Source organism: Brienomyrus brachyistius, chromosome 3 (genome assembly GCF_023856365.1).
Source record: "Brienomyrus brachyistius isolate T26 chromosome 3, BBRACH_0.4, whole genome shotgun sequence".
NCBI classification, from domain to species: domain Eukaryota; kingdom Metazoa; phylum Chordata; class Actinopteri; order Osteoglossiformes; family Mormyridae; genus Brienomyrus; species Brienomyrus brachyistius.
This window is the reverse complement of record NC_064535.1, coordinates 7,883,832-7,898,464: the sequence shown is the minus strand read 5'-3', so window position 1 is coordinate 7,898,464 and position 14,633 is coordinate 7,883,832. Positions and strand designations below refer to the sequence as shown.

The 14,633-nt window shown below is 43.9% G+C and overlaps 1 protein-coding gene across 2 annotated transcripts; it reads left to right on the top strand.

Annotated features, from left to right (window-relative positions):
- Positions 1-2,230: 2,230 nt before the first annotated feature.
- On the top strand, positions 2,231-13,851 carry rel (v-rel avian reticuloendotheliosis viral oncogene homolog). Of its 2 annotated transcripts, none has more exons than XM_049008608.1 (10): positions 2,231-2,339; positions 3,514-3,653; positions 4,785-4,933; positions 5,708-5,799; positions 8,840-8,980; positions 9,750-9,854; positions 10,147-10,362; positions 10,564-10,632; positions 10,732-10,791; positions 11,388-13,851. In XM_049008608.1, exons 1-10 carry the CDS (start codon positions 2,321-2,323, stop codon positions 12,212-12,214), a joined length of 1,818 nt encoding a protein of 605 aa, XP_048864565.1. In that variant the 5' UTR covers positions 2,231-2,320; the 3' UTR covers positions 12,215-13,851. The 2 variants fall into 2 exon arrangements, with proteins under 2 accessions (XP_048864565.1, XP_048864564.1); XM_049008607.1 differs by having other exon boundaries at positions 10,729-10,791.
- Positions 13,852-14,633: the final 782 nt, after the last annotated feature.

The following is a 14,633-nucleotide window of genomic DNA, read 5'->3' as shown; positions in this document are numbered from 1 at the left end:
TCCCAAAATATTAAACTGATCACATAAACTGAGAGTGCATCCCCAGTTCGAATTTCCAATAGTTTGACATACGCCGATTCATCATATGGCAATACAACAGAACTTTAGAAGGCAATTTTACCGTCTATATGACTTGCAGCTGGGGGGTCCCGCTGGGGCTAAGCAAAAGCTGAGTGTCTCCGGTATAACTGCAGTGGGCTGCATCGATGCATGGGATGCGGCGCATATCTATGAGTCAGAGATGGCGATCGCAACGATGCAGTTAACTTGTACTATATTAAAACTTAACATCCATCCGTCTTTTAAATCCCAATAGATTAGAGTTAAGTGTTATTTAGCCCGTATGAATTCAACGTTTTTACCTCTGTTTCTTCTCTTATTATGCAGGAGAGAATCTCATAACTTAAACTCCGAGTACATGAAGGAAATGACCGTGGTGCAAAATTTATTAATCCTACAGATTCCTGTCGTTTCTGGGTTTTTTTTCTGGAAATTCAAGTAATATCATAGACAGAAAACAACTGCACTCACGTACCATAGTAACTTGGATTTAAAACGCTAAAATAACGATACTTAAGTCTATCCATCCATTTTCTGTAGCTACTTGTCCTAAGCACGGTCGCTGTGACCGTAGGAAGTGAATATATTGAATTTATGAAAATAAAAATGACAAAAATAAAATGTATATTATTCTGACGTGTTGCTGATTGTAAACATATAGCACTGACAGGTGTTTGTTTTTTCTTTTAAGAGAAACAATTTGTTCTGATGAGTTTTGGGAGATTCCCAACCTGCGTCTCTATAGGCGGATAAATTCTCATATGGGGATTACCCAGAAAAATAAGGACGTAAGCATGTAAACAAAACAAGTATTTTACATGATGGTACTTATATGGAGATGTTTAGGTTCCTTTGTCCATGGTCTCATTCTGAGACATTTCTGTATATTTAGAGTTAATCAAAATTCATACGAACTTAGGTAAATAATGATAAATCAGGAATCCGAAAAGTCTTTCACAGAAACATTACTTAAATTGACTTGTATTTGTGTCATTGTGAATCGGGAGTTATGTTTACGTGCCTACATGTAAGACATTAATAGCTTCGGTATTTCTCTTTTGTGACATATTTGCGGTGGACATTATTGAACTAAATAATTATTTGGTATACTCGTATATACGACTTTATAAACAGTTGCGTTACATAATATACCTCTATATGTGCATTAAACAAGAATTTTTATTTTATAGATTCTTATTTTGTTGGTTTTAAATACACAATGTTTAAATGGTTTAATAGACTATTTCACAATCCTGCACAAAAAGTAGAGATTGTGATCTCATAGGGGCGGCATGGTGGTACAGTGGTTAGCACTGTTGCCTCACACCTCTGGGACCCGGGTTCGAGTCTCCGCCTGGGTCACATGTGTGTGGAGTTTGCATGTTCTCCCCATGTCGTCGTGGGGTTTCCTCCGGGTACTCCGGTTTCCCCCCACAGTCCAAAGACATGCTGAGGCTAATTGGAGTTGCTAAATTGCCCGTAGGTGTGCATGCGTGAGTGAATGGTGTGTGAGTGTGCCCTGCGATGGGCTGGCCCCCCATCCTGGGTTGTTCCCTGCCTCGTGCCCATTGCTTCCGGGATAGGCTCCGGACCCCCCGCAACCCAGTAGGACAAGCGGTTTGGAAAATGGATGGATGGATGGATGTGATCTCATAAAGTTCTCCTCCCTCGATATAAACGTAAAACGTACAAAAAATTGAAATACGTTTTTGGGCCATATATTTATTATTATTATTATTATTATTATTATTATTTATTACTTTGCAGATAGGCCTATCAAATATCGGGTCTTTTAGATCTTTTGAACGTGTGTAAGTCTCCAAATAAGTGTGCGTTTAGCTTGCTAATAATTCGATATAAATATAACACAAAAAAAATAATTCGATATAAAGATGACACAAAAAATGCAAAGTAATTATTGAAACTCGGGAAACTCGTAGCACCTTCCTGAAACTTTTCGGACGTCATCTTGAACGTGATAAACTTTTAAAAATTTTAAAAAATGCTCTAAGGTAAGAATTCGCAAAATTACTTTTTATTCACCTGCTCAATATTTGAAGTTGCCGCAAAAATGACGTACGCCCAAACGCTGTAACACGTTATGTGTGTCATCACTATATCACGCCCAGGAGGAAGGAGTAAGCGGGGAATTCCCAAGCCGTGTCAATGCCCCCCCCCTCCCCCAGTTAAATAAATAGCCTACATTAGTGTTCTAGGTTCCTTTAATAAACTCTCATTCTAATAGCAACCGTTGATCAGGATGTATCACAATATGGATGGTGAGTAACATCCTCTTTAAACTTTTGCATTTTGGTATTTAGATTTTTAGACGAATGCACCTTTGAAGTTTTTTTAAAGTCTTTTAAAACTGTGCTAATATTTTGACGTTTATCTCTCGTGCATACAGAATGAATAATACATTGATATATGATTAGTTGACTGCTACGTTAACAATCTGCGTTTGCATTGAGTTGTAATAAGACGTCTGCTGTAATCATTGCTTTCCGAGTTCTCAAAAACATTCATTCTTATTTATAGATATGCACCATACTTTCTGTTCCCTACTGTCATTTCGTGCACTTTAATTCCCATTGTAAAGCAAAATAATAAAAATATCGGCGTGTGTGTTGTTCGTTTAAGTTTTTATGTTGACATGTGTTACATTTTTGTATAGTACACTGGTTACGTGTTGAGTTTATGGTTTCGTGAATTTGCCGTATTTAATGACCATCTATTCTCACATGTACAGCGAAAACGATAGACTGAAGGCGGAAGGAAAAATTTGTAGGCAAACTGTGGGTGTTTTCGATATTTTATTATGAACCCCCTTTCAGTTTTCAGTGACGTATTATGTATTTCTGTTCTCATTGATAGATTAACTGATATCTAAATTAATACAGTGGTTAAAACGCTAAAAAAAAAGTTACTAGCTAGTAGAACAATTACTGTCAATATACCAAGCACTCACAAGTGGTTGTTCACTAAGAATTTGATGAAGGATTTCTAATTAGGTTAATTTACAATATGCTTTCGCCCGATATTTCAGATATTTTACGGTACGATCCGTCATTCGTCTGTTGGCTTATTTGAATTCATATTCCGAGTCCTTAATTTTTTAGGTAGGCAAAACAGGACGAAGCCTAACCTTTGCAAAGGGGTGTGTTTTGGAGCGAATTTTGAAGTCAAATCTAGTTTCTGGAGCATTAGTTCCTTACAGGCACATAGACAAACTAATGAGGAGCCTTTTACTACGCCCAGTATTGACCTATTACACACCTTTTCCAGCATAAAATGTGACGTCATGCGTGGTCATCTGGGCAACTGCAGTCTTCAATTTAATCAACTTTATTTGGCGTTGTGACAAATTCACACCAGAAGTCAGTCGCCGCGGTAACGCCTGTGTCAGGGCAGATTCCGGCATCCCCGACTGATTCTCTGCATTTCACCTGGCAGTGGGGGAGCCTCATGTTCAGATCTTTGAGGAGCCCAAGCAGAGGGGAATGCGCTTCAGGTACAAGTGTGAGGGCCGTTCAGCTGGGAGCATTCCAGGAGAGAGGAGCACCGACAGCAATAGAACCTACCCCAGCATACAGGTGAGTGGGAGGCACTCTTCCACCCAGAACCTGCCCACTGCGGGTCTCATGTGATAGACACTTGTCAGTCAAAGGACAGGTAAAGTTATTTGGGGTTGTTGAGATGAGGTGACTTAGTTGTTAAGGAAGTGGACTTATCTGGGTTTTTGTCTAAAGAGGATCACTAGTGAAGTATTACTTTAGTTATTGCCTCTTACAAAACATGAAACAGTTTACAAAATATAAAATAATGTAATGACATAATGTAGAGTTTCAACTTATCATAAGTGTAATTGGTTTGGATAAAAGGTGCCCTGCAGTAGAATGGCATCCAGTCCATAGTGAACCATCACTTTGTTCCCCCTCCTGTCTGGTACAGGCTCCAGGCCCTATGTGAGTGTGTAGTATTGGCGATTGGAAGATGGATGGTTGAAGTGTTACACTAGGGGCCAAAATTGGAAACACCAAGCATTTTTTGGCATTACGCTTTAAACAATAATGTTTATAAACAATAAAAGAATGTTACAAATATCATACATTGGGCGATCAAATAAGTAACAGGAGAAACTGCAATAAAGTTCTGCAATCTCTAAAAATGGGAAGTGTTTCCACAGTTTTGGCCACTAGTGTAGATACAGAGGGGCAAAATAAGTTGAAATGAAAATAAGAAAGTTTAATTAAAAAATAAGCACGATACCTGTATTGCTGGCTTCAGTGTCTCATATGGGTTGGTAACAGTTTGGTTTTTTTTTCGGTTCCCACCACTGTGAAAAAATTCTCATGCAGTGTGCAGCACCTTGTGGTCATGTTTCACAGAAGCCCCCAGTGGGAGGGGGGCTATCAGGGAAGCTAGCTTGACCACACCAGGTGTGAGTCTCCGGGGGGGGGGGGGTTAGGTCCTGTTTACAGGGAGCGACCTACAGGAAACCACTACACCATCATCTCTGGTGTTTGACACAGACCCAAACTGCAGTCTCCAAACTCAATGTCTCTACTTCAGTGTGCATGACTGTTTATTAGGGTCAGTTGTCCCAGGTCGCTAATCATTTCACGCTAAATGAAGAAATTAGCCCCCTTCCTTTCACAGCCTGTATGAATGGCTCCACTCAGTAAAAGAGACTTCCACCCATTTCTCTCTGCTTTACTTTCAAGATCCTGGACTACTGTGGAAAAGGCAAGGTGAGGGTGTCACTGGTCACGAAGAATGAGCCCTACAAGCCACACCCCCATGACTTGGTTGGCAAGGACTGCAGGGATGGGTACTACGAAACAGAGTTTGGTCCCGACCGCAAGGTCATTGCGTAAGTTCTCCTCTCCCATGCCAACATGCTGCAGCTCCTTCTTTTGCTTGACATCTGAACATAGAGAAGAAATGGTCCAAAGATGATGCTGAAGTGTAGTAAAGTGTTATATTGATTTACCTTGTTTTTGATTATAGGCCTTGCAATATACAATGGGGGTTAACAAGTGTAACATTATGGACATTAAATCAGTTATAAACTTTAGACATTATAAACAGTTACAAACAGTAGACGTTGCCAAGGCGAGATAGCTGTCAGGTGGGTGTGGACCTTCAGTTCCATGTTTTTGCTCCCTGCCAGCCAGTCCACATTTTTGCTCCCTGCCAGCTCCCAGCAGAACAGAAATGTGGATTGTCAGGGGGTCCTCAAGGACCGCGTTGGGAAACACTGCCTTAAGGGGTCCGTAAACTTTGCGTTCAGCAGCTGTGTATGGTGTCTTGTATGCTGTGATGCCACTACCGTCCCCAACCACTCACCTCCAGTCTCAGTCCCTACAATACTTTCATGTGTTTGAGAAAGAGGGGTTTCCCCTTCGCAAAGATCAGAGTAGCTCACGAAGCTTCCAGAGCACATGAGCTGGAGCAGTGTGGGGGCGGAGGAGTTACCACAGCCGAGCTTGCTGTCCCCATGAGCCATCCCCACACAGCTGCCAGCCTCTTGGTTAGCTTCATCGCTGTCTGTGGATCACATTCTAGGTCATGTTTGCAGTTCGTGTGAACTGAGTGGTTGGAAACAGGTGCGATACAGTGAGGCCTGACTTTGGCTCTGTTCCAGGTTCCAGAATCTGGGGATCCAGTGTGTGAGGAGGAGAGAGGTCAAGGACGCCATCATGCAGAGAGTGAACCGCTGTATCAACCCGTTTGAGGGTGAGGTCGTGGTCCTTTGTCTATTTCCCTTTTTAGGTGCTAGGCGTGTCCAGTTGCTGGACTGAAGCTCTCCCTCGTCATTGAATAACCACTGGGATTTAGTCCTTTCGATTTAAGCCTCTGGCCAATGGGCATTTACACAAGTTTTCCCTAATTCCGCTTAGTCAGTCCAGACTGTTCTTCACAGATCCACCATCTCTGGAGGACAACTGAGCAAATTGTCCGGGGGAGGGGGGGAAACCACCGCACCATCATCTCTGGTGTTTGACACAGACCTGGTTGAAGGTCCGGGTGGAAGGGGTTGCTCATTGTGGGGCCCAGTAGTAGTAATTCTGTCCCGGGGCTAAGAATGATGTGCAGTGGACCTGGTCCTTCATCCTTCATCTTGTTCAAATCTTTCATCGCTGACCGTTTTCTTATTGACGTGCCATAGTTCTCTGCTTTGGTACTTTGCGCAGGACATCCCAAAGCTAGGTGAATAGAAAACAATGGACATCATTTAGCAGCTTTTGATGTTTTACTGGTTAATGTGAATGGCAAAGGTGGAAACAATGCTTGGAAGAATGCTACTAAACACTGCTGAGTAATACAGCATTGGCGAAAGCGTTGACCTGAATTTCTCGCGGCCTGTTACCATAACGACACAATAGCCAATAGCCAATCAGCTGTGTCGTATGACTTATATGTCTGCAACAAGTACAGCACTGGTATAATTGACTACTTTCTTAGTTTAGATCTCACATCTCCCCATAGCTGTGGGGGTGAGGCTTAGAAGATATTCTAAATACTACAGCAGTCAATTACGGACATTGCAGCTAGCCAAGAAAGGTATCCTGAAAGACGACCCAAAAAGTTAGCTAACAGTTAGCTTACTTATGTTTTACTGAGATATCCATGTGATTTTGGACGAACGGTTTAACTATGTAAGTTTTGCAAAGTTTCCCTAAGGGGAGAACTTGGGAACAGTCATTGAATAAAAGTGGTCAGGGTCATGAATTGTTATGGTGTCCAACTGAAGACCACCCTTGGATTTCTTCTTGAGAGGCCTTGTTGTCCCATGATCCATTGCAGTGCCTGTCACAGGATGAGGAAAGATTGTGTCTCACTTCTGCAGCGAAACCCAGCTGCTTCCTGCACAATGTATGCCACAAGTCCAACTTCCCGAAACTGGAGTGCGTGAGTCTGATTGCTAGGGACGTCTCCAAGTTACATTAGTTGCACTCAGTGTTGATAAACAGTCATTTCACAACCAGCATGCCTATTGCAAGGGCTTTTTTTGTCTTTCTGAATGAATTCTGAAAAAGAAGATATTGCTGGCGTGCCAGTAATAATAATAGTTGTTGTTGTTGTTATAACTTTAACTACACATATTAATAATGGTGGTTTTTGTGAAACTCGAAACTCTTAGATTGAGAGGAAGAAGTCTCACATTTTCAAGATTGGTTAAATAAAATTTTCTCACTGTTTGGTTAAGTGCGGTTAATATTTTCACAAACCAGGATTGTTACGGTATCTTAAAAGTGGTAGGTTTTATAAAAGGCATCTATAGAGACTGTAGGCACAGAATTAGAATACAGACTGGATATTGTAATTCTTTATCTCCTATCCCACCTTTCAGTCAAAGGGGCAAAATTCTCAGTCCCAGAGAAGTCCCTGCACTGACCGTAAGCGTAGTGGTTCAAAATGAAGATTCTGTTCTTAGCTCATGTCCTGTTTGCACGTCAGTGTTGCTTTGCATCTCAGAGTCATTCAGTTGGGGACGTGTGTCATTGTAGTCGTGTTGAGAGACGCCGAAGACAGCCGAGCTTGTAGGGTGTCGATTGGTGCCCGGTGATCACGGCACGTGTCACGCACCATCACTGGACCGGGATTCTCGAACGATCAGCGGTCTGGGTTCACCGAGAGGTTGCCGCGTCTAACCATTGCTGGCCGTCTGAAAGGTTATCGGGCCGAGTGTGTAAGGTTCATCATTGTAGGCTACTAACGTCATCCTCCGATTTGAAAACCAGAGCTAAACGAGAAAAAAAGGACAACATGACAGGGCCAATAAAGGCCATGAAATGAGCCATGAGTCACCAATGAGGGGGGTGGTGTGAGAAGTGCCGTACCCCAAACCACGGAACAATCACACTCTTCCCCCATCATCCGCCCTCTGCTCTGTCCTCATTGCACACCATGTCGCTGTCACTTCACCACCTGCACTTGCTTTTTTGCTGTTTTCTTTCTCCCCCCACACACCATGTGGTGTCACCTGTGGTGACACGCTATCACCCTCTCTCTCTCTCTCTCTCTCTCTCTCTCTCTCTCTCTCTCTCACTCTCGCTCTTTTCTCTCTCTCTCTGTCTCCAGCACATGCCTCTCTCGTCATGGTTCTTTTCGCTGGTTGGTATGCTGGCTAGAGTCTGGGGGCAGTAGGTTACGTCAGAGCCTATCTCATTGCATTCCACCCCAGTTTGCCCCCCCCCCCCCCGCAGTTAGCCCTCCCATGGAGGCATCTGCGAGAGGCAAGATACATCATCAGAACGCCATCAGTAGGCGAGCTGGGCTGTCGGCTGATGTGGGCGAGCGAGGTCCCACAGGGACATACATGTGCACATACATGCGTGTTTCAGCGTGTGTGTGTCTCTCTGGTGACATCAGGGGCAATCCCACAGGCTGTGTCAGTCACAGCTTTGAGCTCTTAAATTGTTTCACTTCTTCTTCCACGAATCTCTGCACATCTTCCTTCCTGAACTCACCCTGACACTTTAACGCCATCTCAGCCCCATCAGACACCCCCGTCCGCCCACTGCTGTCAAATGAAACATGTCGAGGCTGCTTGTGGGCTGCTGGGCCCTATATCAGATGCCATTTGTTTTCTGTTCTCCTTTTCTTGAGTTGTGTACATGTTGGGTTGTCTACGGCTGTTAACAGTCACGCCCTCTCCCTCCAGTGTATGGCTGTTAACTGTCGCTCCCGGTCCCTCCAGTGTACGGCTGTTAACTGTCGCCCCCTGTCCCTGCAGTGTACGGCTGTTGACTCTTGCGCCCTGTCCCTGCAGTATCCCGGGAGCAGCTGTTGCAGACAGAGGACTATGATCTCAACGTGGTGCGCCTCTGTTTCCAAGTCATTCTGCAGGACCAGGCAGGACAGTACACACGAAGGCTTTCCCCCATTGTCTCCAACCCCATCTATGATAACCGTGAGTAGCTAACACCAGCCTGGAAACCAAAATAAGTGAGAAAAAAAAATCAGAAAGTACATATGCTCAACAAAGAAAAGTCACGTACTAGAAGCCGTGCAGGAATGCAGGCTCTGCTCAAGTACAGTCGGTGGGGCTTGGGCATGCTCTGTGCAAGGCATGAGCTAACGGTTGGAGCTGTGAATGTTACTTCAGAAAAAAAAACGGCTAGGTTTCCAGTTGGGGTTTACTGCTCCGCACACTCTGATGGCTACCCACCAAGCTGCATTCAGTCACCACATTTGTTCCGCCTCTCGCTCATAGCAAAAAAGGAAGTTGCACTAGTTCCTTTTTTTATAAATCTCTCAACAGTAAACATGCATTATCACTTCCTCTAATGACAATCTGCTCTCTAATTGAGATCCTGCATCCACAGCACTGTTTAACACTTGAACACAGTGTGTTGTTTGTAATTGCCTTGTGTTGGCTGGATTTACTTAAACTACTGCAAACTGTCATTTGGGATAATATTATCTATACAGTGCACTTCAATGAAAGTATCAAATGTTTATCACCATGCATCAAATATGTCTTTCGGCTGCCCTGATAAGTACACCATGAAGTTGCATAATTTGAATAGAGCAACTCCTTTCTGCATGACATGGTTAAACCTATTAAATAACACACACACAAAACGGGAAATCATGAACATAACTCAGATCAGTGCGGTAATGCCGCCTCTATGTTCCCTCCCCGACATGACCTTTGATCTCTGTTCATGGCCAATCAGGGGCCCCCAACACGGCAGAGCTGCGAATCTGTCGCGTCAACAAGAACAGCGGCAGTGTGCTGGGCGGGGAGGAGATCTTCTTGCTCTGCGATAAGGTGCAGAAAGGTAAGGTCATGGCTGCTCCCTGCAGATTTTAAAAATAACAAAGACAGGTGGCGGTACAGTGAAGAAGGAACTAGGATTACTTCCCCAAATTCTACTTTTCCCTTTACATAAGTATATATTTTTATGAGATATAAACCACACCGAATGAAAGAATCTGCAATTATGACAATAATAACTTTCAGATTTATTTTTGTCATTCATTCATTCATCCATTAATCTGTTCACAAAAGAATTCTGTTCCTCATATCCTTCCATTTTCCGCCATGTGTCCCCTTGCTGCTCGTCACCGCAGACGACATCGAGGTCCGCTTCTTCATGCAGAGCTGGGAGGCCAAAGGCTCCTTCTCCCAGGCCGACGTGCACCGGCAGGTGGCGATCGTCTTCAAAACCCCCCCGTATTTTGACACCTCCATCACATCCCCCGTCACCGTGCACATGCAGCTCCGCCGGCCCACTGACCAGGAGGTCAGTGAGCCCATGGAATTCCGCTACCTGCCCGATGACAAAGGTGAGCTGTGGGCGGGGCCTGTCTGGGGGAGTCTGAGAACCGATTCGATAGATTCTTGATTAGCGTGTCAATTGGCGAAAAAATATATGGGAAAATAGAGTTGATCGAAGGGCCTTAAATCCTGAGAAAACACCGCCTGTGATCACAGTGAATGGAGACTCACTGTCTGTCTGTCTGCGGATGCATGTGCTTTCATCGCAGACCCCTATGGCTGCCAGGAGAAGAAGAGGAGAAGGGAAGACCTGATGAAGTCCTTTCCCAGCCTCCCTGGTAAGGCGTGCTAACCGTGCCACAGGCGAGACGGCATGTGTCGTTTGGACAGGGCCGCTGTTCTGAGACAAACGTGTCTGTCTTTTCATTCCCAAGCAGTTATGAATATGGCAAACAGACCCAAGATGTCTGCACGAATTCTCCATGCCGTCAAAAAAGGTAGGAAACACAAAGCTATTGTCTGCACACAATCTGTTCCGTTCACAATATCGTTGCTGTCTCATGAAAAGCACTTAACTCCGACAATCCATTATTTCAGGAACTACTTCACAAAATAAACGCAAAAGAAAAATGCAAAAAAAAGCCGCCCTTAGCACCTCAGATAGAAACCAAATAGAAACCAGTGAACGGATGAATGTTTTAAATGGACTGACGTGGATTAATGTCAGCAAGGCAAATATATCAGTATCATCAAGATACAAACCTATCTAGTTTTAAATTCATGATTTACAATGATGTCTATTAGCCAGCTATCTAGCTATCAATGTTAAGTTGTTGAAATGTGTAAAGTGATCCATAGAAAACGATTATTATGAATGCAAATGTTAATTAATGTAAATACTAGTTTAAATAGATAAATATAAGGCATCTTTTCATCGGTCAATTAGATGTGAAACACTATTGGTAGATAGAGGAGAATGGGCGTATTCCATCTGCAGTAAACAGAGGACGTATTTCATTTTCATTGGATGTTATATGTATCTGTCGAGTAGCTTGACGTCACATTCATTCACTGCCCGGTTTGTGTCCCCCAGAGCCACAGAACTCGTACATGAAGCCAGCGTTGTCTAGCCGCATGCTTCAGACCCCTGGAATGTACGACAGCTCCGTGTACCAGCCTAGCCAGCAGCCCCCAATGATGATCTCGCAGGCTTCCCTCCAGCGCACAGTGCCCATGAGCAGCCCGTGGTCCCATGGCACCCCTGCACTCTCCCTGGACACCATCCGCATCCAGTCGAGTCGCGACAGCACCGTCGGCAGCCTGCAGCCCAGCATGACATTACCTGCCCCGGGGGATGGCAGTGCAGCCGGCCTGCCACGGCTGACGGAGCGGGACCTGCAGTGCCTGATGACGGAGGCCCAGATGTCCGAGGCCCAGACCTGGCGGTCGCCTCCCCAGCAGCACCAGCAGCAGCAGGCCCAGCACGGGACCCACAGGAAGGAGGCCACCACAGAGGCGTCAAACATGCAGTCCGCCTGGCCCAGTTACAACATCCCGCCCGGTGCCGCCGGCTCCATGAATGGAGACGGCTGTCTGCCACTGACCACGCCCTTCAACTACATGGACGTGATGGAAAACGAGGACATTCTGCAGAGCTTCACTGACCAGCCGGGCTTCCAGCTCAAGCAGGAAACCGGCACCATGGGACAGGAAATGCCTACCAATATGCCCTCCTCCAGCTGCACCTACACTGCACTGATGCCTCCCCATCAGATGAACAACAGGAGCTCCATGGAAGCCCTAAGGCAGGTTATGGGAGACTCTTCCAGCAGTCCCGGCCCCACCCTACAGAACAACTTTGCAGTCAATGGCATCAGTGGCGAAGACACCCTAAGCTGGCAACCGTTCTATGCTGAGTGAAGACAAGACCTCCACCATCCTCTGGGATGTAAACCCACAACCAGCTGAGACGACCTGCCACCTCGCAGATGGCTGGTACGCGACCCGCGTGATCTGAATGGGCTTGTCTGGCATCTACTGCCAGTAGCACCAGGATTTGAATGTATTGTGCTCTTGGCAGTGAATGCTAGCCGAACGTGGGCACCCCACTGGGGGACGAGAGATCGAGGCAGTGCGTCTTTCAAAGTTTCTCGAAAGCGAAGTTTCAAAGTGAAGTATATTCCTCCATCTTCCATTTCTGAAGAGGAAGTGAGAGGGAAGCTATATTCCAGTACAATGGCTATGCCATTTTTTAACCCTTCACTACCCAAAAATCCTCGGTGTCCCATGGAATTAATCATTCTCCGGGGTTGGGTTGTGTAAAAGGGCTTCACCAACAGCTTTTTTTGTTTCAAAGTACAATGGTGTGCATCATGACGATGTGTTTCTTTGCTCTTTAAATCGGCCGCTCCTTTTTTTTTTTGACATACGACACTTACTTATGTGTTAATTAAAATATCAGTGTATATGCTTTTTAATAGGTGCTTATCTGATTTATTTTGAGTTTTATATGTACTGTGTTACCTGACAATGTTTGTATTAAGTATGCAATATTTAATTTGCAACTACCAGACCATTTTTATGGGCAAAATATTTTTTTTTTCCTCTTTATCAAATAAAATTCTGGTTTATTGTATTTACGACCAAGAGAGCCCTAAAAATCGGGTCCAGTCTACTAGTAAGAGTTCATTTCAGATGCAGTTATCCAGAGTAATATCCTTTAGATGCGGTCTTTATGTTGTGTGATGGGTTTATACCATCACCACCTCTCTGAATCCAGACAAACCAGCTGTCACAGCCCTGTCAGTCTCTAGTATAACTGACATTAACCTGTCAGTCTAAATCTGTTCTCTTTTGTGTTGTTGTTTTACTTTTACGTGCTTAGCATTATTAAACGGAACTAAGTAATTGCGCGGGACTGTTGTTCTGACGGCCGAGGTACGTTAGACGGAAGCACGTTTTTTTCCCATGTCCAGTTCGGTTGCTAACGGCTCCTGCTTTGTGTACTTGTCATCCAAGGACAAAGAAATAGACGCTTAAGATGAAGGTTAAATCCCTTCCGTAAGTAGCCAACGAGGTATGTGTATTTTGTTAAATTTAGTTGTGTTTAAGTTGTATTTAGCCACGTAAATGCTAAGTATGAGGTTCGCGTTAGCCTAGCGAATTCATATACATTGTATATGTTTCGTGATTTTCAATAAATGCTCATGTAAATGAGATGTACAAGCAAATAGTTATATTTACTGTCATTTAATGTTTATTTTTCATTTGAATTTCGATATTTTGTTGGTTAATATCGCGAGTATATTCGCATGGATTTGTGCTTCTTTTAAATGAATGTAATAAGCGGACCAAAAGCTCATGGTTAATTTCGATTGATGTGTACAGCTGTGTATAGCCTAAACGGCTAATGTTAGGTAGCAGGTTTAAACAAGGAACAAAACTGATGTAGTTTTATGTTTTATTTATCTGTATTTAGTTCTCACGTATGCAATTGATGGTGATGCTGATCAAGGTGATCCTACTGAATAAACCATCAATCAGTTAAAACCAAACAACTCCTGTGCTTGTGTCTTACTGGAGGGAGCTACAGTGAGAATTCGACTGCTCGTCGCGAGTGGAACACCGCAGCCAGTGGTAACTCAGCTGCAAGTGGTCTGCAGGTTTCACTAGATGCTGTCATCTGTTGATATTTCTGTGCCTCTATAAGACATGCTGGTATTATGTACTTACCTTTTCTGTGTCTAATTTGTTGCTGGTGTGGTATAGGTATTACCAAGAAATGCAAAGAGTTTCTCTAAGCAGGTTTCATTATAGTAGCAGTAGTCTACCTAAGTGATTATTCTTTAAGGGTGCTTTTTGAGTTTTACTTTAAGAATTAATGTGTTTCATTTAAGTTCGTACAGTAGGTTATTTATTAATCAAACAAATTTATTAAGTTAAACCAAACCAAAATGTCAAATATGGGTAAGTTTCCTGACAATGACAAAGAGAACATAGGTCAGGTTTTAGAACCACAGCCCATAGTAACTGCCAGCAGGATGTTGCGTCAAGAATGGCCATGAAGAAGCCAATGGATCCGCAAGTTAACTGAAGTGGGACAAGAACTGCACAATGAAGGACTGAAAGGTCTTGAACATCGCTTCAAAGTTATGAAAGGTGGAAGGCTCTTGTTAAGAATGCTAGACGACTGACGAGTGACCCGCTGCAAGGAGTAGTAGTAAAGGTTAGTGAGGCCTCGGCAGATCGAAATCAGCTTTATAAAGAAATACGTCAAATAGAGATTCCTGACTAAACCATATGCCGCTTACGAATCAGTTACATGGGCAGTTGTAGAAAC

Coding starts and splice junctions, on each gene's coding strand:
- rel (XM_049008607.1), top strand. Junction 5,800..8,839: donor CTGTATCAACCCGTTTGAGG/GTGAGGTCGTGG, acceptor CTGTCCCTGCAG/TATCCCGGGAGCAGCTGTTG. Junction 8,981..9,749: donor CAACCCCATCTATGATAACC/GTGAGTAGCTAA, acceptor ATGGCCAATCAG/GGGCCCCCAACACGGCAGAG.